Consider the following 23,558-nt stretch of genomic DNA (forward strand, 5'->3'; position numbering starts at 1 on the left):
GGTCTAACCGGATAAGGAAGCCCCGACGTCCCGACAGCCGAAAATCGAGCGGCTGTCTTCAATTGCTCTCCGCCTCTGTCTGTCGGCTACCACGCAGTGCGGACTCAACGGTGGACGGCTTCAATTGCAAGACGCCGGATTGATCACTCTCCGACACTGCTTTGCTTCGCTGCTCGCGGAAATCCTCTCCAGACTGTCTCCACACTTGGTGGGACTGCAACTCGTGGGGCTGCATTTTCACCATGCCTGCCAAACCTGTTGTCTTTGTAGCAACCGATTCCTCCGGCCTGCCCGTCAAGAGGAAACAGGCGCATCAGGCTTGCGACACCTGCAGGAAAAGAAAGGTATGTCCTGCCAATAATCTCTCCTTACTTCTTTTTCCGGTAATCCGAAGGCTCCGCCGCCGTTCCCTACAGCACATTCGACCATTCTTTGACAGGTTCAACGCAACATGGTAGACCATGGTAGACAGCTTGATGCAAAAATGAAGAGAACATTGCACCAGGGATTATCGGCCTTCAGGCATGCATTGAATTGGCCTTTGCGTGTGCTTGGAAGACAAGAGCTTGCTCTGGATATTTCATGGCATACTCTTGGTTATCTACGGTGGCTAACTTTTCCAGAAACGTTGCGGGCATCTTCCAGGGAATCAATCAGTCGAAGATTCCAGTATCATAGATATCGAAAGTCCCAGGCCTTCGCCAAGTTTACGGCCTCAGAATTCAACTCCGCCTCACGCCAGCCAACGCTTAAGCTCAAAACCCCAAGACCCTCCTGACGCGGATGTGTCTGACGCAGCTGCCGAGCTTCTTCTTCGCTTCTTTTCACACGCCCGCGAGAAACCCGGACGCAGCGACTCCAGTCATGACGCGTCACAGAGAAAACAGCCGCCTATCGATTCAGCCCCAAGATTCCTCGGGGACCTGAACCCGGAAGGAATTCTAGCCGAAGCCACAATGAGCACCTGGCCGGGGCCTTCCAACTCATCTGGTACAGCCTCCAAGATCACAGATGTTGAGAGGGATAATCGCCCTGGTGTCTCTATCCCGCCGTGGGCTGTGTCATCACCAGCAGGTGAAGCGACAACAACCTCAAAATCACCGGAAGCCACGCGGGACCCCGGTGATGAAGACCAGCCGACAGGGTTCTTCTCATTCCGTGTAGACGGGTCGTGGCTCAAGGTGCCAGTACGAGATGCAACGACTATCAAACTCATCAAAGAGCTCCTTGGAAGCACCACGGAAATTGCCCCAGCAGTCTTGCCCACAGAACCTGAATGGCTTTTCATGAGGGACATGTACCTTCGAAAGATCCAACCAATATTTCCAATCCTCGACAGAGAGACCCTTGTTGATCTTCCCCAAGACAAAAACGTACGCGAAGCTATCCAAGCCGCAGTTTGCCTAGCCATCTCGACCGACCCGGAGGTCAGCGGACGCTTGACATTGGGATGTAGGAGTCAAGATGGCAAAGGTTGGGTGCGAGAATCCGTGGACTATGAAGACTACTCACAAGCTTTGGCGAGCTTCATAAACACCCGCATCAGGAGCCGGGAGCTTCCACTGGTTTACAACCTTCAAGTCATGGGGATTACTTGTCTGTACTGGCAACCAGAGGAGGTCAACGAGCGGTCTGCTCCGCTGAATCTTTTTGGGAATCTGGTGAGCATTGCTGCCTCGCACGGTGTTCATCTGGAGCTTCAAGGAAAAGGTCATCTAGCCGATCAGAGATATCCTCCGGGGACTGGGAAGCGGCTGTTTAAGTGCATTTATGCTTTGGACCGATTACTTGCTGCCTTTTCGGGACGGCCAGTGATGTTTCACAATGAGGACCTCATGGACCGACCAAAGGCTGATCCTGATGACCCACCCAGCTTCCGGCTGTTCATGTCACTCATTCACGTTTTGGATCAAGTGATAGAGATGTATCGACCGCGGCCGACGGTGACGTACATTGATATTCCTGTGTACGAGCAGATGGCGCTGGATGTTGGGGCGCAGTGTGAGCCAGAGATAATATTGAGCAAGCGCCCACCGTCTTCCCTCCGAAGTTTTCTATTGTTACTGACAGCATGACACAGCCACACTTGAAGTCCTGTACCACGCTATCGGTGTCCTCTCGGTACGAATGACCCGCGAGCGCTTCGCTACCCCTCCAGAAACCGACAACGGCAACAAGACGCCCGTAAGCTATCAGCACTTACCGCCAAGCAGTGTGAACGCACGCAGATCACACTCCTCAGACCGTATCCTCGATGTGATATCAGCGTACAAACTCAGCCCATTCCCGTTTGTGCCATATGCCCTGTCGCTTTCCTTGTCAGTCGCATACAGGAAATGGAAATTCAGCAAATTACCGATGTTCCGCACTCGTGGCAAAGCCGACTTCTTGAAAGTCGCTGCGGCCATTCGACAGCTCTCTCCTATCTGGGCCAACGCTCGTTTGAGCAGTGAGTTGGGAAACGCCGTGGTGCGCAATCTTGAGAGGAGTGAGGCGTTGCTTCGTGAGCGTGCCAAAGCAAAAGGGGGAGTCTGCGCGCCTTCCAAGCCCAAGGCTATCAACGACAGCGGTTCTGCGTTTAACATTGAGCTTCATTCACGTGCGAGATGGCTTATTGAGAAGCCTGATGAGGGCGCGAGGCAAGATTCGACAAATCCCCCTAGTTCAGGGGCCAAGCTTCAACCTGGTCTCGTTGCGGGGGCCTGTGAGCCCCTTTCTCCGTCGTCGACGCTTGCGAATACATCACAGGGCCATCCTGATACTGCAATGGCTGTAGGTAGCTATCAGATACCGGACACGTCAGGTGTTGGGCATACGAATGTCAACTTGTTTGGGTCAATGGGCGGTGACCAAATGGAATCGGGCTCTGGGGAATTTATGGCTATGAATGATAGCTTGATATTCGACTCTTGGGACCCGACGTTTGCGCAGATGATTGACTATTCGTTTGCGAGTAACTTGGATCCGGGGAATCCGTTCGGGTCGTGTGAGTATATGGGGTTTACATGAGGTTATACATTCGATTCTTCATTTTCGGCGTTGTTGGGACCAACAAGCTTTTGGGGTATCCTTTTGGATTGGAACAGGGGCACATGCATCAACGAAAGGTCAAGGAGCAGTTGTTTGTTACAGAAAATCGAATAACGGCAGTCAAAATGCCCGAGCCAGGTTGTTCTCATCCCAAACTTTGGTTTCTAGCGCCTTGCTGTCCTACCAGACAGATATGTAACGTCAGTTCCAAACAAAAAAGAACCAAACTATCAGCCTGCATCGTCAAAGCCGCGGTAGTTTGCTATCAGATCCTCTGTCTTGCTCCCGATCCTCCATAGATGGTTGAAGGTTGCTATTGTGACTCCAGCATATTGCAGACAGATACGCACTACCGCACAACACTGCTTTTGGGGGGCCTCGATGGGGGCCGGTCGGCGCTTGATGTGATGGTCCTGCGGCGGCAAGGCAGGCTTATAGCCACCCGCCTTTGATTCTATAACACTGGGGATGGCCTCTTTTTTCTTTTTCACCGTCACCAATTCTTCCTGAAGTACAAGTTCAGTCAATGTCTCCAGCAACGCCAGAGTCAAATAAAGATGCCGGGAAGAGAGCTCTGAGCTACAGCCCCCAAAGCTGGGGCAGCAACTTCGCCCGGACCCCTATTTCAACACTAAACCTTGAATCACCGCACGCCATGAAGAATCTTACGGACTAGAGAGAGTCACCCGAGTGGCGAGAGATGTCGGTCTGAAGCAGTATCGTTTTGAGGAGCGGCTTCGGGAAGAAAGGCTTGGAGAGGGGGTGTCATATTTGGTTGAAAGGTGCACGATAGAGCAAAATGTCTTTGCTGTCAAACATGTCAAGTTTGACCAACATGATAACCGAAGCTCTCTTCGCAAGAACCTCAGGTTAGTTGTCTTGGAAATGCGGATAAATGGCACACCGAACACTGAATGAGCATGCAAACATCATCGAGGGGTTGTGGATATGGGTGGAATGTGCGCCAGGAGGTGGCTGCTCCTTTTGTTCTCGTGGAGTATACTGCGATGGGGACACTTCGAGAATACTTCCAGCGGTGTGGTGGAGCTCATGGTCAGCATTCGGATCTCCTCCGTGTTCAGCTGTTGGTTGGAGATGTGGCTGCTGGACTTTCGGCACTGCATGGGTGTGGGGTTGTTTCTGCTGGGCCATCACATTCGGCAGTGGTGGATTTTTTGGGGGTCCATGAAGCCTGCCTCGGGGCCCCTTGCCCAGCATGGGGGATCGATAGAATCTTTGCCTGGTGGCCTACGTTCAATCATATCACCTGACTTTGGCTGGGAAACCACATGATGGTTTGAACTTTTCAGAGTTCAAGGAGGTCCAAGTGTGAAGGGTCAGATTCCAACAGGAAACACAAGTGTTTCAACTCCAAGCAACCATACCTATATAACTTTCCAATCTTTTTTATGTACATACACGTCATAGTCTTCGTTAACCAAAAAAAAAAGAAAAAAAGGAAAAAGGCACTTCAAACCACCAGTACAAAAGAGCCAAAAATCTACTCCTGACATCTCTGTATATATACCAACCAAGCAACCACCCTACACCAAACAAACCACCCCTTCCCTCCCCTCACCCCCACTCCTAACCCTCGAACTCTCAAAATACATCAGCCCCTGCACATACCCCTCCCCAATCAACTCATACCTATCATCCTCCCCCTCCAAACTCACCGTCTTCACCTCAGGAGCAACCTCCCCCTCCCCAACCTCCTCCTCCATAACCCCCAACCCACCCCCACCAGCACCAGCACTCACACTCCCCGCCCCCCCATGCCCCCCCAACTTCCCCTCCCAATCCCAACTCTCCTGCCTCCTAAAACTAAACGAACTCCTACTCCTCTCCCTCTCCTTCCCAACCTCATGATGCTCCCCGTGACCACCCCCATTCACAGACCCCCCCGCCACCACATCCTCCATACTTCCCACCCCACTATCCAACCCCCCCGTAGGAGAAAACTCCGTCATAGTCCCCTGATCCAAATCCCCCCCCTTACTCTTCTTCCTCCCCAACCCCCCACCAAGCGCTTTACTCTTCCACTTCAGCCCAAAACTAGTCCTCATGCTCGCCCTCCGCACAATCTTTGCGAAAGCCGGCGGCTTCGCGCTCGGACTTTCCCTCGGCACCTGTGGTACACTACTACCCTGCGACACGGAGCTCACCTGTCTCGGCCGACCGCTGCTCTTTCTCCTCACCACAAACGGGACTTTGGAGCCGTGGGGGACAAAGACTCGATCGCCCGGCTTGGCTGCGCCCGGGACGATACCCGCGAAGAAGGTGTTATTCTCCGGCGAGACAGTGATGCACACGGCCGGATCGGGGAACCGACTCAGGAACGCGAGAGCAGTGGCCTTGACCTTGTCGAGATTGGCTTGCACTTCTGGCTCGAGGATCCTCCTGTCGTCGTCGGGGTGGAGGGCGAGGATCTGCTGGGCAAAGGGGGTAAACCATCGGTGGGATGGGTCGGACGGTGTCTGAGGTGGGGTGGGGTTGTTGGCTTGTTGGTGGATGTCGATGAAGCGGCTGAGGGGGGTTGGGTTTCGGGTGGCTGTTGGGAGTTCAGAGTCGCCTGTCAAGAGCTCGAGGAGGTACAAGTCCCGTCGCCATTGGTCCTTGGAGTCTTCTTTATCGGGGTTGGGGTCTGGGTGTAGGGGGGCGAGGAACTTCCTCAGGCGGTGGAGGATGCTTGCGAGGTCCAGAGTTCTGCTGTCCGGGCGTAGATCAAGGTCGAAACAAGCGTGGACGGTGTCGATATAGACGCCTTTTAGGGTGAGAACAGGGGGTGTTGTGGTGCTTGCTGGGCCCTTGAAAGTGGCGGATAAACCCAGGGGTGAGCCAGCGTGAAAGCCTTGATTGACGGCGCTCCAGGTGGTGATCGAGTTTCTCTTTGTAGCTTGAGGGTCTCGATCGTGAATCTCACTGGGCATCCAGGTGCAGAATGGGGAGCTTTTGCGATAACCTGCACGGTAAAGGAGGTCGAGTGCAAACTGGGTGAAGACTTCAGGGCTGTCGAGGTGAGAGTGACCGTAGCACATGGCAATGAAATCCTCGTGCTCACTGCGCTTTGATGTTGTTGCAGGCCTGGCCGTCTCATGCTCCTGGACCTGAAGAAACTTCCAGGGCTCTTTCGCCCTTTTAGCTTCCTCAAAGCCAGTGTCCACTGACCGAGAATGTCTGAGGACAATTGATACTCGCTGTGGGTGAAGTGAGGATTGATCCGCTTCGTTCTCCGGCTCGGGCTCGGGCTCGGGCTCAGACTCAGCTTGCGGCTCTGGTTGTACTTCTGGCTGCACTTCTGGCTGCGGCTCAGGCTGCGGCTCAGGCTCTGGTACGGCTTCCACCTCAGATTCCGATTCGGAAGACTCTTCTTCTTCAAGTTCTGTTAACATGATGTTAGCACTCACATGACCCTCAGTGTCTCCTAAAGAGCCAAACCTACCTTCTGTCGGGCGCCTAACCACCGCCATCCGCTCCCGTCGATACTCCAACTCATCCCGGATGATCTCATCGTCATTTGAGTTCAGGATCTGCATCAAAAGCTGAATGTCTTGGTTATTCTTGATGCCGCAAAACTCAACGAGCAATTCAGACAGCCAATGAACTGGAATCGACTTGCGGGTGTCGATGATGTAGAACCGGAGACTGTCGTCAACAACCTCTTTGGCCACACGGCTCTTGATTGGTACACCTTTGACCTCTTTCCCGTTGACCTTGACTTTGAGCTTGATGTTGATCCTTGTGCAAGAGTACACTTGGACATTGACGAGCTGGGTCTTCTTCCGGCGAAAGGATAGCCCTGAGATGGTGTTCGGGATAAGCTCCGCAAGATAGAGCGCCTTGCCCCTTAGCACCTCCTCAAAGGCCACATGCTGAACCGCATCGCCCTTATCCGTCTCCTGCCCAGCCAGCCTCCTAGACACAAGACGTTCCTTGAGACCAAGCTCCCTAACAAGAGCCTCCATCCCGTCCATCTCAAAGAACCCAGCATCCAAAATTGACAGGGGTGCAACTCCAGATAAAGCCTCGATATGAAGCCTTTCCTCTGGAATGCACCACTCCTCCTCTGCAGAGCGCAGCACCACCGTCATCGATTTCTTACCCGTCAACCTGACCGGGAACATGGCACAGCTCGAGAAATCAGGCCTGTCCAAATCATGGGCCGAAACCTGCAGTTGCTGCGATATCTGAACCAGCAATGCCTTGATGTGCTCTGTATCAGACACATCAAGGTGACTGACTTCCAGAAACAAGCTGTTCAAGTTGGCGTTGCTGATCTCGAGTAAATTTCGGAACAGGTTGTCGCGGTGAGGATAGAACGTCTTGATGCGCTGGATATATCTCAGACACGGCGGCCCATCCCAGACACACAACGAAGCGGGTGCCCACCACCCCACAGTCTGACCGCCCTTTCTGGGGATGTAGATGTAATTCTTGCCGTTTAGTGCGGATCTAGTCTTGTCAGTAATCAAGTCGAACTCACAGTTGCACATGTCGCTGTAACTTGCCTGATATCTTTCATATCCCTCTCCTTGTGCCCATACTTGAGAATCGAACTCTCCAACTGCTCGTAAAGCTGCTCCATATCCCTTTGTGTCGTTGCCCTGCCAGACAGCTGGACCAGATAATCAAGAAACACCTTTGGCTCTGGCTCAACATGAACCCCGAAATGTCTTAAAAAATCCCACGACTTATCCTCCGGCTCGTTGACCCTCAGCAGCCGGTCAGAACGAACTGGGCGAGGTCCGGGGCGAGCAAGCATCGACTTGATGATATCGCAAATCCAACAGAACAAGCTATGGTCCTCGCTGCAGTGGTATGATAGTCTCTGATCAGCCAGCACCAGTAAGCTCTGCCGTGGAAGGGCCGTGTCCATCAACCTCGCCATGCTCCCACCGTGACACGGAAACTCGAGCATCGACAGATCATTCGTCAGCTCTGACTGAGTGGAAGAAAACGTATGGATGGACTTGATATCCTCCTCGGAAAAGGTCCACTCGTAGCCATTCTGCGTTGTTGGAACGAACCAAGACCGGTAAAACTCCCAGTGGTGCTGCAGGAGTTCCAATCCTTTGATTGGATCGCGTTGCAAAAGTGCTTTGAAATCGCTGTGAAGCCGGTGCGTATTGACACCCCAATCCAGGGGCCCAGGTTGCACCACACGCAGAAACCTTCTCGCTTTGAGGGTGTCAGAGAGCCACAAAAGCCCACCCGGTAGCTGAGAAAACGTCTTCAAATAGAGGTCATGGAGGAAAAGCAATGTCAACCTTGTCTCTTTGGCAAGAGAACTCGCAGAGTAAGGGTCTTTGTCCGGCAGGTAAACCCACGACAACCTCCAAATCTTGGATGGATCAACATTCGCTGCGCACCAAAGCTCCGGGATATCGTTGTTCTTTGGCTTCCAATTCGCGCGGTACAGAAACACGAAATCCTCGATCCTGTCCTGGAGAGTCAACGCAAGGAACCTCTGATTCGGAACATCAGGTTGATGCTCCTGAAGCAAAAGATCACAAAAGCTCATCTTGTCCACAATCTGAGCACCTAGTGCCTGGAAGAACTTGGCCCGGTCGGCGTTTTGTCGGATGTCGAGATCGATCCCTAGTGGGCTGATGCTCACAGGCAGCTTTAGGTCGACATCTGATGGGAGATACAAACGGCGTCCTTTGAAGGAAACCCACGTCTTGTCGTGAACAGGGATAATCTCAAGGGTCTCAATAACCTCGCGGTGGGTGTCCAACAGGGAGTGGAGAGCCTTGCAGAGAGCGTTATGCCACGACACTGGCATTCCCCGGAACTCTGTGGGGAAATTCGAGATGAAGCCTCCCAAGTCGGCGAGGAAGTCCTCCGGAGACAGCAGCGGTACACCGAGTGCTTGAAGTTTGGCGTGAATTCTGGCGGGGTATTTGTCGGAAATGAGGTGTTGCGTCGAATATGCAGCCGGCAGTATGTTCCTTCCGTCCTGATCTTTGAGCCTCGTCGGAACGATCTTCAGCTGACTCCCGCAGACAAGGCGCCCTTTGGAGTCTTCAAGGACGGGATTCAGTGAGCAAAGGTCACGCAGACGATTTTGTACTGGTTCAAAGATGTCACTGCGTGTTGGTCCGGGGGGCAATAGTAATGGCCACCGGTAGAAGAGCTCGTGATAGCCAAATCGGTGAAAGCCAGGGATGGCATTGACCAAAGCCCGGCAGACCCCCTCCACCAAGGCCCTGTTCCACACATTGTCGATGATGCTTTCTCTGCTTGGGACAAGAAGGAAGTCACCATGGATGGACAACTATTGGCGCAGCTTCGTTAGCAAACCTGTTTCCAATACTCAACTTCCCAGAAATACAACGCACCTTGAAGCCATAATCTCTGATTGGCAAAAACGCATAAACCATCTGAGATTCCGGTGGCTCATCAAGTGGAATCTTGAGGGGAAACACCAAAGTCACCTCCGATTCCAGACACCCTGGGCGCTCTGGTGTGTCGGGCAAGTCCGTGACAAGATGCCGAAAGGCGACCTGTTGGTTGATCACATCATTGTAATACAATGACACCGGCAACAGTGTGTTTCGGTGTGGTGGAATATGATCGGCTTTGAAGACTGCTGTCGGCTTAGCTGTAGCCGTCGAACCCCGGATGAAACTCCTCAACGCTCCAGAACCAACAACCTTGCCGACTTTGACTTCTTTGGCCTTGGAAAGAAAGAGGAGATGACCAGGCTTGAGGTTCTCCAGGCCTTGTAAGACAAGGTCCATTGGATCCGAGGTGCCCGTCTGACGATCGTGAGTTGGACTGGCGATTTTGAGAAGGATGGCGGTTGTGAGCCCGGCAGCGTATTCCTCGGCGGGGAAGTCGTCGTCCCATATTGGCCGTATCCTCCCAAGCTCTCCATCACGGTCGAATCGAAACGAGTAGTGGCCAGACCTGATCCAGACGCTTGATGCCACCTTGAAGACCGATTTGAAACCGAGACCCTTTTCTCCGATTAATCTCCGCTCGATGCCATATCCTCTCTGCGTGTTCTTGGAACTCTCGGCCGCACTGCAGATGGCCCTGACGTTCTTCTTCTTGAAGCCAATCTCATTGGACTCGACGAGAAGGTGGCGTTTCTCGGCGTCATAGGTGAAGTGAACCTGCGGAGACGCGCCCCCATAGTCAAGGTCGTCTGCATTTTGGAGCAGCTCATAGATGAAGCGGGAAGTAGTGGTGGTCAGATTCTCACTCAGTCTGGAATTGTGTCAGTATCGATCGATGTCACCCAGGTGGATCAGCAGAGTTCAAACATACGTCTTCAGCATCCCCTGGAACGCCCGGCTGGTCAGAAAGCCCGAGTCCTCCTGCCATCTCCGGATCTGAAGGATATGATCTATCGCCTCTTGCCTGGTTGCTGGAAGCCTGTCGTCGTCATCGTAAAAGTCCGGTGTTGGGAGACGGCCTGAGGGAGACATGATGTAATGGTGGTGGTCAATTGTCGGTGAAGCGAGAGCAAGGGCCCATAAAGACGACTAGGGGATACACTCTATAGTGGATACATTCTTCGATTGAAGTTTGGGAAAGGTACGGATACCCCGGTCGTTCAATTTGAAGCTGGGTCAGGTCGAGATAATGAAGCGAAAAATGAATTGTATGTATGTATGTACACAATGGGAACGAACGAGTCTTGGAATTCGGTTCCGTGAGGTGCTCGATCGAACTCCACATGTGAAAATGGAGATGGCATGAGCCCAGCCCAACGCGACTTGCTGCATGTTGACGTGCTGCTAGCCAATCCTGTGGCTTGGCGGGTGGTTGGGCGTCGTTGTAAGTGGAGCCAGTTGCGCTGGCAACTGCATCAGTGCAAGCGGAGATGGAAATGGTGATCCGAATGGAAGATGGACAGCAAAAGTGAAGCTGGTGATGCGTGGAAGAAAGATGCTGATGCTGGTCGAGGGAGGACATGATTGGGTCTTGTTGGGCCTTTGGCAGTCCCAAGAAGTGACGAAGACGCAGCCCCTTGTTCCTCTGGCACAGTTAGCTCCGATTACCCCACATTCTCTGGAACAATGCCGCGGTTAGTGACTTGGGCAGTGTTTTTCTTATGCCCCTCGGCCCCTGAGCCCCTGAGTTGGGGTAGGTAAAAAGTAAAGAATGCCCATCTGAGCAGCCACAACATAACACCCGGTTCCAACCCAAATAATCACATACGACCATAGGTAGTTGAATACACGGGATCCCGTCCGCTCTCCCCTAGTTAAGCAATTGACCGCCAGACCAGTACTCAGGTGGGTGACCACTGGGGAATCCCTGGTGTTGTATGTTTTGACTTTTGTGTCATTCTTACTTTTTGCCTTTGCTTGCCTTACTAGATTGTGTTAAACTCTTGTTCGGCTTATTGAGTTGATTGAACCAAAAAAAAAAAAAAAAATGATTGAGAAACTAGGCAGAAAACTGCTGAACAAAGAGTTTACCAGTCGAATGTTCGAGTTTTGATGCATCTTATTCGGCTTGCTCAAAACTCGAAAAACAACGAACCTCAAGTGACTTGTCTTTGACTGGTAACTGGCTCCTTACCTTAACATATCGTAGGTCCAAGACACTGAAAGCCCCTAGTAGGTCAGAGGCACCGTTTGTCCACATAGATATTAGATTATCAGGTTTTCTCTCTACTCTAACTTCAAAGGCAAATCCGTAAACCAAAACTTTTGTGAAGGTGTCGACGGCAGAAACTAGCTCAATATAACCATAGTTAGTCACAACTGCCTTTCTTAACAATGATATCAACAACTGACAATACGTTATCTCACCCATTTACTGAGTAACAATGATAACAATCGTCGGATCGCTCTCCTCCTCAGCCCCGGCATCACTATTCCGTCCGGTGCCAGCAGAATCCGTTCCGTTCCGCGCAGGGGAAGAGACGGCCACAGCCTCGGACGTGGCAGTGGCGGCGGCAGAGGTTACAGACGAGACAGGATCCGACTTTCCCGCAGCAGGGGGTGCGGCAGCTTCACCGTCTTTAGCCTCATCAGCTGGAGCGTCTGCAGGCGCACCAGCCACCGGTGGTGCAGTCGGGGATGCCTCGGTCTCACCGGCCGCGGAGGTAGCAGCTTCGGTCCCATTGGCGGGCTTCATTATCACTCCAACACCTGCCCCGGCACCGCCAGTAGCCTTTGCTGTCTCCGTTACAGTTGCGGTTATGGTCGTCTCTCCTGCGGCATCTGCACTGTCGGCTGCTGCTGCAGCTGCAGAAAGAGGTCCGAGGATGCCTTTCACTTGGGACACGAGAGCGTTGACAGCGTCGATGATGTTGCCGGGTTGGCCAGCTTCTGCTCCCGCCCCCGCTTCGGCTGGGTTGGTGATCTGAGCCGGTGGAGCGGTAGCGTTGCCTGCTGAAGTGGCGGGAGGTGTTAGAGTTGAGTTGGCAGCCGGGGCTGAGGCAGTTGTCGGTGTGGGGATTGGTCGGACCACGAGAGGCGAGGCGGACACGGTTGCTGCTGCTGTGAGAGCTATTGTCAAGGCCACCTGTAGTTGCGGATATTGATGAGAATCCTTTTCAAGTGTAAAGGGGAAAGAATCATACCTTCTTGTTGACCATCTTGGATGTGTCGTCAAAATCTATATGATTTGAAAAGAAGTGAACAGCGCCGAACCGAGAAGTATCTCCACGACCAAGAAAATTGAAAGCTGACGGAACAAGTGAAAGAGATCTATCCAGCAGATCAAGAAGGAATGTAAACTTATCGTCAACAAAGAAAGAAAGGTGAGCGTCTAGCGCCTGAAGAAAAGAGCAGAAGTGAGCAGGAAAGCAGTAGCGAGCGTTTGACAGAACAGACAGAATCCGGAGACACAATTGGGATCTCGGGTTCCTTATTATACCGTGTCTTCTGCCTCAACTGTCATCCTTCCTGTCGACCTCCGCATAATGCAACGGGAAAATCATCGACATCGTTTTGCAAATCAAACTTCTGGTAAGCATCCCATATTCCTGATCTGAATACATCTCAGCAAGGCGTGGCAAAATTGAAATACTTTGGGGTGAGAAATGTGAGATAAACTCCGACTCGAGAAGTCGTGTGATATACGCTTCAGTGTTGAACATCTGGCCAAACAAGAGACCAGCAGGGGTTTAGAAGGTAGAGGTTTCCGTGGCTGATCGACTAATGTGGCCCATTTCGATAACCTCGGTGGTGAGCCACATGAACTTGGCAGAGGTAATCTTAGCTCAGCACGCGGCGCAGTCGATCACGAATGTCTGTGGGAAAATAAGAGCGGCCGCAGCTGCAGAGTGCCAGAGTCCAGTCTGTGCTTGGCCCCCCATCTTCTGGGATTTTGATCCCCAACAAGAGACATGTTTCGCGGTGAGGCTTGCACGAATCACGCTGCAGGGTCTGTCACGACCACGTTCACCAGCAGGCGAACCCTGGTCAGAACAGGTCCATGGTTGACGGCTTGCATACCGAGGGATTGGATAAGGCGAAGAACTGGGGAAAAAGAGGCGAGGAGCCCCTGTGGCGCACATGGCATCGGTGGTCTTTGGGACAGAACAGACAGTCAGAAAACCGTCCCAGGGAGAAAATGCTGCTGGCTCCTCCGGCATCCGTGATAAGCCGGGTACACCGACCGTCGGTTTGGCATAGTTGGCGGCTGAGACGGCCGGCGGACCGATTGGACCAGGTGAACAAAAACGAGGCTACCGGTGTGCTTCTTGTACACCTGAGCTAACCAAACAAACGGGAGCTATCCAGCCTCAGAACAGGCTGTTGCTGATGAAGCTTTGGCGATGTGCCACGGTTCGCCGTTGAAGATTGCGGAAGGGTGGGGTATCAGCTCTGAGGTCCGACAGGGGATGAGGCGCCCAGACCAGGTGGGGGGTGGTGGGTGGGTAGGGCTTGGACGTGATGGGCTCCACCACAAACCGATCCTTCATGGGTTCATCATGAACCTCTTTCCCCATCGAGATGCCTTCATTTTCTGTGCAGCGAAGCACCTCGCATTATTCTCATGCCGGTGACATTGCGATGGCAACACCTCTGTGTTGCCAGACTGTCCCGACGTGACCTCACTGCAGACCGACCGTCGCAATATCAGACAGCCTGCGCCAACAGTGTTTCATGCCACTCAGCAGCGCGTCAACGACGCCCTTGAACGCGACCTTTGTCAGCAGGAACAACACTTGGAACACTTATCACAAGCATCACAGGCGAACACTCGAGCCATTTGCAACCGCAACCTCCTATCAAAAAGACGCATTTCATCGCCATTACACATCCCGCGGCTCAACGTCTCCTTATCAACTGCCCAGACCTCTCCCCAGTCGTCAATCATACCTTATCCGCTAGTGCCATGCAGTCAATGCCTAGTGGACTGCCAGGGGGATCACGGGCCCAGACGCTCCCTCCACACACAACCTCTGCCTTGGAGACCTCGACAACCTCATCGGTCATCTCGTCCTGCATCAGAAGGTCGCACCGTTGTAGGGTAGCCCCCTCTTTCATATTGGGACAGGGTACACGATGGTGCATCACTATCGTGCCGCCCGGGAAACTGGATGGTTCAGGAAGCCCTGATCCCCAGACCCCAATTCCACGGTACCATCATGGACGACATAAATCTCCTAGGGCATCATATCACGTACCTACTTCGCATGGCTCTTGTTCTGGCCCACGATGGATAGCTTTCCTCGTGAACTGCTGTAGATCAAGCTGATCCGCCTTTGCTTTTCTTCATCTTTCCTTCCCTTTTGTGTTTCCGATCAGCTCCCAAGTATTGCATCTGCTTACTGCCGGCCCTTCTTGTTGTCTTGGCACCTTATTATTGCCCGGCCGATAAGCAGCCCGCAACGTTGATACCTCACCCGGCCTGCAGGTGTGCGCCGAGATTCCAGACGAGGATTGCGACTGCATACAGCCTTGACCCGAGCAATCGGCTTGGTCCCCGTCTCTGACGCAGCATTCTCGAATAGGAGAGGCCTGAGAACCAACGATACATGTAAGGGAAGACGGACTCCCACTCGCCGCCACATTGGGAAAAAGCAAGCAGCATCCCGTTCCTTTTCGTCGAACGAGAATTTCCACCCATCTTTTTCTTCCCCTCCTTTGCTCTCGACCTCGACGGTTCCTGTTTCTTTCTTGCGCGACATACGCTCCTTTCCCACCCCCTACCCGCGTCAATATAACTGCTGACGAGTCTCAACTTTGCCGTCCATCTGCAGTCCAACGCCCTCCACCGGAGCCGAAGCGGCAGTCAAAAGATTTTTGCAAGCGCCTCTTGAGTGCAGAAACGGCCCGCAACGATCACCCGTGATCACAGACGCCGTTCCCATCAAAACTCTGCCGCGCCCCGCCCATGTTCAAGCTACACCCTACGTTCGACCTAGTTTCACGCACGATTTCTCCAACCTTATTTTCAGCTATACGGCTCTCTTGAGCCTCTTGGACCAGCATCATGTCTGGACGCAGCGCCTACGTGCGCAAAAAGATTACCGAGACGAAGACGGGGGAGCAACAGGGTCATGGTAGAGCCCGGGCAAAATCAACCACCAGCTCCGACAATGTCACCATTAGCGATTACCCGATAGGGTCCATGCCAGCGCTCCGCCAGGAGAGGGATCTTGTGACAGGGGTCGGAACAACAAACGCGCGATTCTTGAAGTTCTCTGAGCATGCTCGCGAAGATGAGACGATGGCATATCGAGGAGACGTTCCCTCATATGTCCCTCAGAGCAGTGGAAGTCAGAGTGGATCCAGTGTGGATGGACGACGAGACGGCGCAAGCACTTCCCAGCGGAATAGGCCGCTCAACGATTTTGCCTATGCTCGTGCGCGGCGGCCGGTCATCAAGACGGAAGATGTGTCAGGGATAGAAAAGTCCGGACTGCGAAGCATGCTGGACAAGAGGAGTGATGACTTTCGGAAGGGGTTGGCCAAGACTTTTGCTTTCAAGAAGAAGGACAAGAAGGGGAGCAACGCTGAGAAAGCTGGCGACTTTAGACCAGAGTCTTCGGCCACTGTGCGACCCTCTCCCATTTCAGCTGACTTCAACGACGGCTATGATGCCGACGTTTCACCCATCCAGTATCAACCATCGCCATCTGGACCACATCCCGGGGTTCCTTGGGACGACACAGGAATGCTGTCGCCTCCACCCTCCGGAAAACTACCACCCACACCGGGCTCCTCAGGAGCGCCTCCTATCAGGCGGTGGATAGGAGCTGGAAGACCAGTTCAGCGCTGGAATAAGCTGCGGAAGGATCCAGAGCTGTGGGACCCCAACGGAGATGTGCTGGTGTTCTTTGGGACCAAGGGTCAATCTCCGCGGCCAAACCCATCTTTTCGCTTGTCTTCGCACATCATTGAGGCGACCGAGTCTCGGTTCCTCATTACACTTTTACGAGAGGGCTCGACAGAAGAGGATATCCACTTGCCACCATCGCCTGCCGGCGCACCACCGATGCTGCAACGGCATAACACACACGGGCAACATCTTGCTGCAGGGGGCATCGGTCGTGGTGGGCACCCGACACCACCAGTTTCGGAAGACAACAGCTGGGAGGCTGACGGGCAGATCTCGTACGAAATGTACTTCCCAACCCCCGTCAGCATGAGCAAACTTGACCAGTTTCGACATCACATTACTACCCGCAATGTGTTTGCAATGCTCTACCACTCCTCCCTTGTTGGCTTGTCGTTATACCAAGCTCTGACGGATCTTCACTCAAGACTGGAGTCATACATGCCACCCGAAACTGATAATGTTGGCACCATTCTCAACTATCTATCTGCCCGCGGTACTGATGATGTGCGCAATGACCCGGAGACTGCCGTCAGCCTGCTGGCCTGGAGCGAGCAGAGCGACGTCCGGTGGGAGGAGGGCTGGCGCGAGAGCTTCTTGCATTGCGCGGGGATGTACTCACGGCTTGAGACTTGCTCTGATTTCCGATATCTCACTCCTATCACCAGAGCTCTTCTCGAACGCGCGTGTCTCGAGACACAGCTTCGTGTTCAAGCAGCGGAGGAGCGTCTCGCTGCCTTCCAGTATAGCGACATGTGGCCGGCAGCTGTGGCCACAACAGCCAGCACCAGTGGTCCTGTTGGTGCTGCGCCAGCCAAAGCAGCTGCCGACAGATTGCAGAACTTTTTCGTTCAGTACTACACTCGGGAATATGGCTCCTGGCCGCCGCCACTATCACCCTCGGGAGGAGCAGATCCTTATGCCACGGCAATGGTCCAAGGAGTACTGGAAGAAGAGGAAGACATCTGGCTCACCCGGACGGTCGCTCAAGCCTTGCAAAAGGACTTTGCCGCGCTATACGACTACCTCGTCAACCGGGACATTGTCTGGGACGTGTCGGAAGCACGCTCCAGCAGGAAATGGATGATGGTCAGCGAAAGCGGCAATCGAGCCTTTGAGGCTGACACCGAAGACCTCCCGATGACGGACATGCTCATCGAGTTTGACAACAAACACCGCTTCCCTCACATCCCGCACCCTTATCCCCTCGTCCCGGAATCCATCCCCCCTTCTCTCAACCCAAACAAGGACGCGCCATCCACCAGCGGAGGCGGCATGTTTGGTAATAAATCCTCCAAAAAGCCCACCGCCACAACCACCCGTGCTGGTGCGCTCGACCGCCGCATCCAACTCGCCTACACTGAAGCAACCAACATCTGCATCCTCGGCTCAGACTTCACCCACTCCGACCTCCTCGATGCCTTTTCCAAGTTTGAGAAATCCGACAAAATCTCCGAAGTTGACCCCGCCACTGCCCGACGGGGCCGATGGGTTCTTGTCTATGGTATCCTCCAAACCCTCGCATCCGTCTCGGTTGACGCCCCCAACGTCCGCTACCGCGACAATGTTACCTACCACCTCTCTCCCCGGCTCAAAGGCAACACCAAGCTCCCCCCGTGGAAAGGCTCTTCCAACCCCTCGGCCAACCCAGAGGCATCCCACGAGTTGTCCCACTGCTGGGTCATCCCCCAAACTTGGCGAGCCACTTCCCAGCACGGGGGGAGCAGCGTATCCAACAGCGGAGCGGAAGAAAACTCGACCGACGAGCAAGACGATTTTTACCCGGCTTATGGCTACGGTGGGAGGTCGTATAACTTCCCCTTGCCGTCCTCCCGGGCGCCCAGTTCGGCGGGTGGGTACAGGAATAACAACAAATCACTCCGCTCCGGCAGCAGCCGCGCACCGTCTACTGCGTATAGTAATAACTTGTCTTCTGCTGCGTCTGTCATGTCTCACTCCGAGACTGGCTCCGAGGCGGGGGGGTCGAGTATCTGGTCGCCTCCCCCTTCCTCGGCCGGGGGTGGATCACGGAGGGTAGCCTCCTCCTCGCGACGTCGGGACAATGCCAAGGTTTCGGTGGCTCCTGGTGGAGGAGGAGGGAGGTATATTGATCCAGTTGAAGAAGGGGGGTGGGCTGCCCCGGGGCAGACCTATGCCTCCCGCCCTGGGACTGGGACGGGGACGGGGACGGGGACGGGGGGGTATAACAACAAGGAGGAGGGGGATGATGGGAGGAGTTTTACTACTGCTTATACCAGTCGCGGGGGGGAGAGGGATGGGAGCCGTGTGAGGGGGGGGAGTGGGAAGAGGGAGAGGAGCAGTCCGCCGGTGATACGGGATTTCGACTTTGATGGGTTGGATGTTATTGATGATCATGCTCCTTGAGGGCGGTTTTTGTTAGGGTGGCAGGTGTAGGTGCTACGATATGGAATGGGTGGTGGTGTATCAATATTTTGAGGGGATGTTTTGGGAAAAGGCATGAGGGAGCAAGTAATGGTATTACACTGACACATCCGTTTCATCCAACGCCGCGAAGAATGTTTAGCAGTCCTTTCCACAACTTAATCCTGATTTGAAGGGGTGTTGTTCCTGGCACAACCCCCAACCAAGAATCCCTCTTGTCCCCCCCCGTTGGGCATATTCCCACAGTAAATACCCCAACCCCATCTTCGTACCGAAAAGTTCCAAGATACCTGGGAAACAATGTCCTCAGCTTGAGGTACGCCTCGACCCTCTTGTTCAAATCTCCCTTCCTCGTCTTCTTTTATCCATATCTTTTTGACCGCGACGATCTCAAGGGTGGGGTATTCTCTAACCATATGTGGGCCGTGTGGTTTCCAGTCTCCGTTTATCGCATATGTCTGCACTATTCCTTTGCTGTCTTTCCCGTAGTAGAGAGTGTTGCGGGGTTGCCAGGGGAGGATGCATCGTTCTGTTAGTGTGCGGCCGTTTGATGACTTCTCTTCTAATGAAACCGGGTTGAACAAGTTTTGGTAGTCCTTCAACGCCATCCAAGCAGCTGCGTCGGTTCCGAAAACGGCGTCACAGGAATGGCGAGGGAGGTGGGTGTCGTCTGTGTTGTTGGCGAGGAAGTGGGTGATGTATTGAGGTGATGAGCAGGAGACAAGGGTGGAGAGTATGCGGAGGAAGCGGTTTTGTAACGTGGTGATTTGAGCTGGGGAGGTGCTGGGGGGTAGTATCGAGTGAAGTTGGGAGGAAGTCCAGTAGGCTTGGAGGGCGGGGTAGGGGGGGGGAAGGGGGGACACTCGGATGGTGGTGGCGGGAGCAGGCGGTTGCGAAGTCGTTTAAAAGGGGAGAATGTCATATTTATTTGTAGAGCCCTAGAATAAACAATAAACACAGAGATGTCTTGGGAGCAATCGCTTCGTTCACTCATGACAGTTGAAGGCCTTGATGTTGAACGGCCGTGTGGGGTTGTGTTGGTGCCCATCAAACCGCCGCCGGTCTTGACATTTTGCACCAAACACCCCTGATGGGCACCACAAGCTATTCATCACAAAATATCACAGGGCGGCTACCTATCTTTCGTGTCAAAGCTCCTGCTATTGACTGGCACACAAGTTCCGATGACTTTTCAGACGACAGAGATAAAAGGGATTGGGGATACAAACAACCAAAATCGGGACATTTCTAGCGCAACACCCAGCCTGTTCATCAACAACCACACCGTCGAGGCAAATCTATACAATCCCTAAAAAGCCAAGCACAATATCAAAAATTCCCCCAAATACACAACGCTCAAAACTCAATGGTCGTCACGTCGTAGACTCGAGCCTTAATATAAACACATTAATCCATCACTCGTAAGATCTCCTGCCCTTAAACATCACACCATTTCCAAGAAAAAAATCCTCATGTAACCCCCCACCCCAGCCCTAACTCTCCCACACTCAAACATAAGCCCGATGATGGCTATGCCCCCTGCTCCCAGAATAACTCCTCGACCTCCTCGAGCTCCTCGACCCCCCCCTCGACCTACTCACCCTCCTCGTCTCCACATACCTAACCTTCTCATCCCTCGCCGTATGCCTCCCATGCACCCACGCCATCAGCGCCGTGATAAAAAAGAAGACAACATTCATGATTCCCATCGCAAAGCAAGCCTTGAGCATCCCGCAGGTCTTGTCAAAGTTAACGCTGACAACCAGCCACCCGTTTTGTCGCAGAATCGCCCCAGAGGAGCAATCTGCGTTGGCGATCCCACGGAGGTAGTACACGCCCGCGATGAGCGCGCCAAAGAGACAGAGGTCGATGAACCCGACGAATTGGGCGTTGTTGGAGGAGCGGTGGTAGGAGAAAAGAGTAAAAACTGCCCAGGCGAGGGCGAGGACGGAGACGATGAAGAGGACGAGGATGGAGGTTGGGGTCATGAGGTTGGCGGAGAGGTTGATGTTGACGAAGTAGGAGAGCATGCCGACGATGGGGACCTGGAGGGGATTGTCAGTACAGGAAGGGGATGTATGCATGGAAGAAGGAACGGGAGGGAGGGGGCCGTACGAGGGTCAATATCTCCATGAAGCGCCAAAAGGCGAACATGATTGCGAAGAGCATTTTGGCGATTTGTGCTTTAGGTCAGGCAGCTGTCTTTCGTTATCGTGCACGTATGACGTCCTCAGGGACAAGCGACCGCTGTATGTCTCTGCTCTCGAAAGGAATTCAGGGTCGAGCCTGTGTGTGTGTGTGTGTGTGTGTGTGTCGCAAACCAGACCCGACAAACAGGGAGGGGTGGGGCCCGAATCTGTGTTTTTGTTTACCAGCCGTTCGTTCGAGCGTTGCGCAGGAACCCGTTGGACCATCAAACAACCTTATTCTGACGTCTGTGTTGCTGCGTGGATGGAAACAGAAAGATGGGAGGAAGAGTAAAAAAAAAAAAAGGATTGCTCGCGATTTGTCAAGAAACGCCGCGCCCACCCGACGCGGCGCAGCTGACACGACACCGCATCCTGATTTTTCCCTCCAGCAGCATCCGACATCTTCAACACCTGCAGGAGGAGGCTGGGGGGGGGAGTGGCCCGTCGTCGGTGAGTTGGATGGTGAGCGGGGGCCAATCAGAGGGGAGATGTTGTGTGACGTTGCGAGGAGGAAGTGGGGCAGTCACCACGTTGTCGCAAAGTGGTCTGTGCGGAAGTGTTTGCAGGGAAATCCGAGAGGTTGGTGCCTGGTGGAGGTTTTTATTTTTAATTTTTTGGATGAACCTTGATGGACAGGCACAACTACTTATTCTCCTTGGAGCAAGGAGCACTGCTATGCTCTATCCCCGCACCGCCCTCGCTATCCAACTCATCAAGAGCCTTCTGTATCGCCTCCCCCACCTCCTTGTCAACCCGATTAAACATCTCGATCGTCGCCTTCTGTACTTGAGGAAGAGCCTTGCCAACATGGGCCGCAACATTCTTGGCAAAGACCTTGTCTTCACCGTTGCTCTTAAAGATCTTCCAGAGATCACGAGGCTGCTCAAAGTCTTCGTCTGTGACTTCCGACGAGAACTGGGTGACTTTGCCCACCCACTCATCGTGGGCAATATCTGCTGGGCCGAGACGAAGTGAGTGGAAGGAGGATCGGACTGGGACAGTCAGCATCGAGGCTCTGTGCCGAGTGGTCAAGTGGAGGACTTACCATAGTCCGGATCACCGTCATAGTTGCCGTCCACACGCATCGGCCCGTCTCTTTGGTACGGCGAATAGACGTACTGGGCGCGGTTGCATGGCAGCTGTTGGTAGTTGGGACCCACGCGGTATCTGGCTGCATCGGGATAGCTGAACATTCTCGCTTGCAGCATGGGATCGGCACTGGGGCCGATGCCAGGAACCATCGTGCTGGGACTGAAGGCTGCCTGCTCAATGTCCTGGAAGTGGTTGTCGGGGTTGCGGTTGAGAGTCAGCCTACCAATGGGTCTCAGCGGGTAGTCCTTCTGTGGCCAGATGCGGGTGATGTCAAAAACATTCCAGCGGTAAGTTTCCGCCTCCTTTGGATCCATGGTCTGGAAGTACATCGTCCAGGAGGGGTAGTCCCCTTTCTCAATGGCATTGTACAGGTCCTTGATATGGTAGTCAGGCTCTTCTCCCGCCAACTTGACAGCTTCATCAGACTCAAGGTTCTGGATCCCAGCGTCAGGCTTGAAATGGATCTTGACATATTTGAAGGTGCTGTCTTCTGGCTTGCCGAACTTGAAGGTGTGGTTCCCGAAACCGTTGATGTTGCGCAGAGACTTGGGGATACCGCGCCCTCCGAAGAGCTGCATGAGGCAGTGGACACCTTCCTGGTTGTTGTTGTGAAAGTCCCAGAACATGGTCGAGTCAGGGACGTTGGTTTGGGGATGACGTTTGTGGGAGCGGTTTAGACTCGGGAATTTGACGGGATCTCGGATGAAAAAGACGGGAAGATCGTTGCCGACGAAATCCCAATTGCCTTCTTCGGTAAACATCTTGAGGGCGAACCCGCGGATGTCTCGGGTGGTGTCTGAAGACCCCTTCTCTCCGGCTACTGTCGACAGGCGGGCGAGGACCTTGGTCTTCTTGCCCACCTTGCTCAGGAAAGCAGCGGATGTAAAGTCTGATACATCGTGAGTGCACTCGAATTCACCCCATGCTCCTGCGGCTTTGGCGTGTACGACTCTGTGCAAGTGTCAGTTAGTGGCTGCCTATGGGTGAGCGCGAGGTCGGCCCTACCTTTCAGGAATCCTCTCCCGAGGAAAGTGGGCGAGGGTCTCTATGAGCTGGGTGTCTGACAAAAGTGATAGCTGCCCTCCCTTGGGCTTTTCACCACGTAGAACAGTTGCCGCGGTTGGGTCATGGACAGGCCGGCCTGGGCAGTGCTCAGTCAGTTGTGTGTCACAACATAGAGTGCTTACTCAGAAGAGGTGATAGAAGATGCATAGGTACCCTCGGCCAATGTAACGATGGGGGCGTCGTCCTTGCACTGTCATCAGCATGAACCTGGCCTGCCTCCATCATGGTGTCTGACTTACTGGAGCCATCTTGAAGCTCTCAACCTCTTTTCTGCCGTTCCAATAATAGTGGTACAAAAGGATTGTTTGGAGTAGCAGTTATTGCAGACACAACTTAATCATTAGCACTCGATTGATATACCATCTCGCACACATCCACGCATCATCAACGTATCATCAACATCGGTGGATAATCTGGTGTCATTGACGTCACCGCTCTGAAATACTCGCAGATTGCACCACCCATTACTACTTTACGATAATCGAAATTAATCCGATAAGAAGTTATTTATCTGGTGAATCC

General features: G+C 53.4%; 6 protein-coding genes across 6 annotated transcripts; 2 read left to right on the forward strand and 4 right to left on the reverse strand.

Moving 5' to 3' along the window:
• Positions 1-60: 60 nt before the first annotated feature.
• On the forward strand, positions 61-3,009 carry QC763_508090 (uncharacterized protein; the record flags this gene model as incomplete). The annotated part of the gene is made up of 3 exons (XM_062913400.1): positions 61-344; positions 624-2,022; positions 2,081-3,009. The coding sequence occupies exons 1-3, from the start codon at positions 243-245 to the stop codon at positions 3,007-3,009; spliced, it is 2,430 nt and encodes an 809-aa protein (XP_062764807.1). The 5' UTR covers positions 61-242.
• Positions 3,010-4,574: 1,565 nt separating this feature from the next.
• Positions 4,575-10,884, reverse strand: QC763_508110 (uncharacterized protein; the record flags this gene model as incomplete). Its single annotated transcript, XM_062913401.1, has 5 exons — positions 10,306-10,884; positions 9,372-10,245; positions 7,539-9,307; positions 6,473-7,482; positions 4,575-6,451 (listed from the first exon to the last, which is right to left on the reverse strand). The coding sequence occupies exons 1-5, from the start codon at positions 10,464-10,466 to the stop codon at positions 4,575-4,577; spliced, it is 5,691 nt and encodes a 1,896-aa protein (XP_062764808.1). The 5' UTR covers positions 10,467-10,884.
• Positions 10,885-11,625: 741 nt separating this feature from the next.
• On the reverse strand, positions 11,626-13,829 carry QC763_508115 (uncharacterized protein). Its single transcript, XM_062913402.1, has 2 exons — positions 12,578-13,829; positions 11,626-12,519 (listed from the first exon to the last, which is right to left on the reverse strand). The coding sequence occupies exons 1-2, from the start codon at positions 12,590-12,592 to the stop codon at positions 11,806-11,808; spliced, it is 729 nt and encodes a 242-aa protein (XP_062764809.1). The 5' UTR covers positions 12,593-13,829; the 3' UTR covers positions 11,626-11,805.
• A 1,612-nt stretch (positions 13,830-15,441) lies between these two features.
• Positions 15,442-18,672, forward strand: QC763_508120 (uncharacterized protein; the record flags this gene model as incomplete). Its single annotated transcript, XM_062913403.1, has 1 exon — positions 15,442-18,672. One exon carries the CDS (start codon positions 15,442-15,444, stop codon positions 18,670-18,672), a length of 3,231 nt encoding a protein of 1,076 aa, XP_062764810.1.
• A 37-nt stretch (positions 18,673-18,709) lies between these two features.
• On the reverse strand, positions 18,710-20,859 carry QC763_508130 (uncharacterized protein; the record flags this gene model as incomplete). Its single annotated transcript, XM_062913404.1, has 3 exons — positions 18,710-18,876; positions 19,554-20,735; positions 20,806-20,859. 2 exons carry the CDS (start codon positions 20,857-20,859, stop codon positions 20,199-20,201), a joined length of 591 nt encoding a protein of 196 aa, XP_062764811.1. The 3' UTR covers positions 18,710-18,876; positions 19,554-20,198.
• A 662-nt stretch (positions 20,860-21,521) lies between these two features.
• On the reverse strand, positions 21,522-23,451 carry CAT1 (catalase A; the record flags this gene model as incomplete). Its single annotated transcript, XM_062913405.1, has 5 exons — positions 23,276-23,451; positions 23,190-23,220; positions 22,977-23,112; positions 21,925-22,922; positions 21,522-21,871 (listed from the first exon to the last, which is right to left on the reverse strand). The coding sequence occupies exons 1-5, from the start codon at positions 23,282-23,284 to the stop codon at positions 21,522-21,524; spliced, it is 1,524 nt and encodes a 507-aa protein (XP_062764812.1). The 5' UTR covers positions 23,285-23,451.
• Between the last annotated feature and the right edge of the window lie 107 nt (positions 23,452-23,558).

The sequence above is a fragment of the Podospora pseudopauciseta genome (assembly GCF_035222475.1).
Source record: "Podospora pseudopauciseta strain CBS 411.78 chromosome 5 map unlocalized CBS411.78m_5, whole genome shotgun sequence".
Taxonomy (NCBI): domain Eukaryota; kingdom Fungi; phylum Ascomycota; class Sordariomycetes; order Sordariales; family Podosporaceae; genus Podospora; species Podospora pseudopauciseta.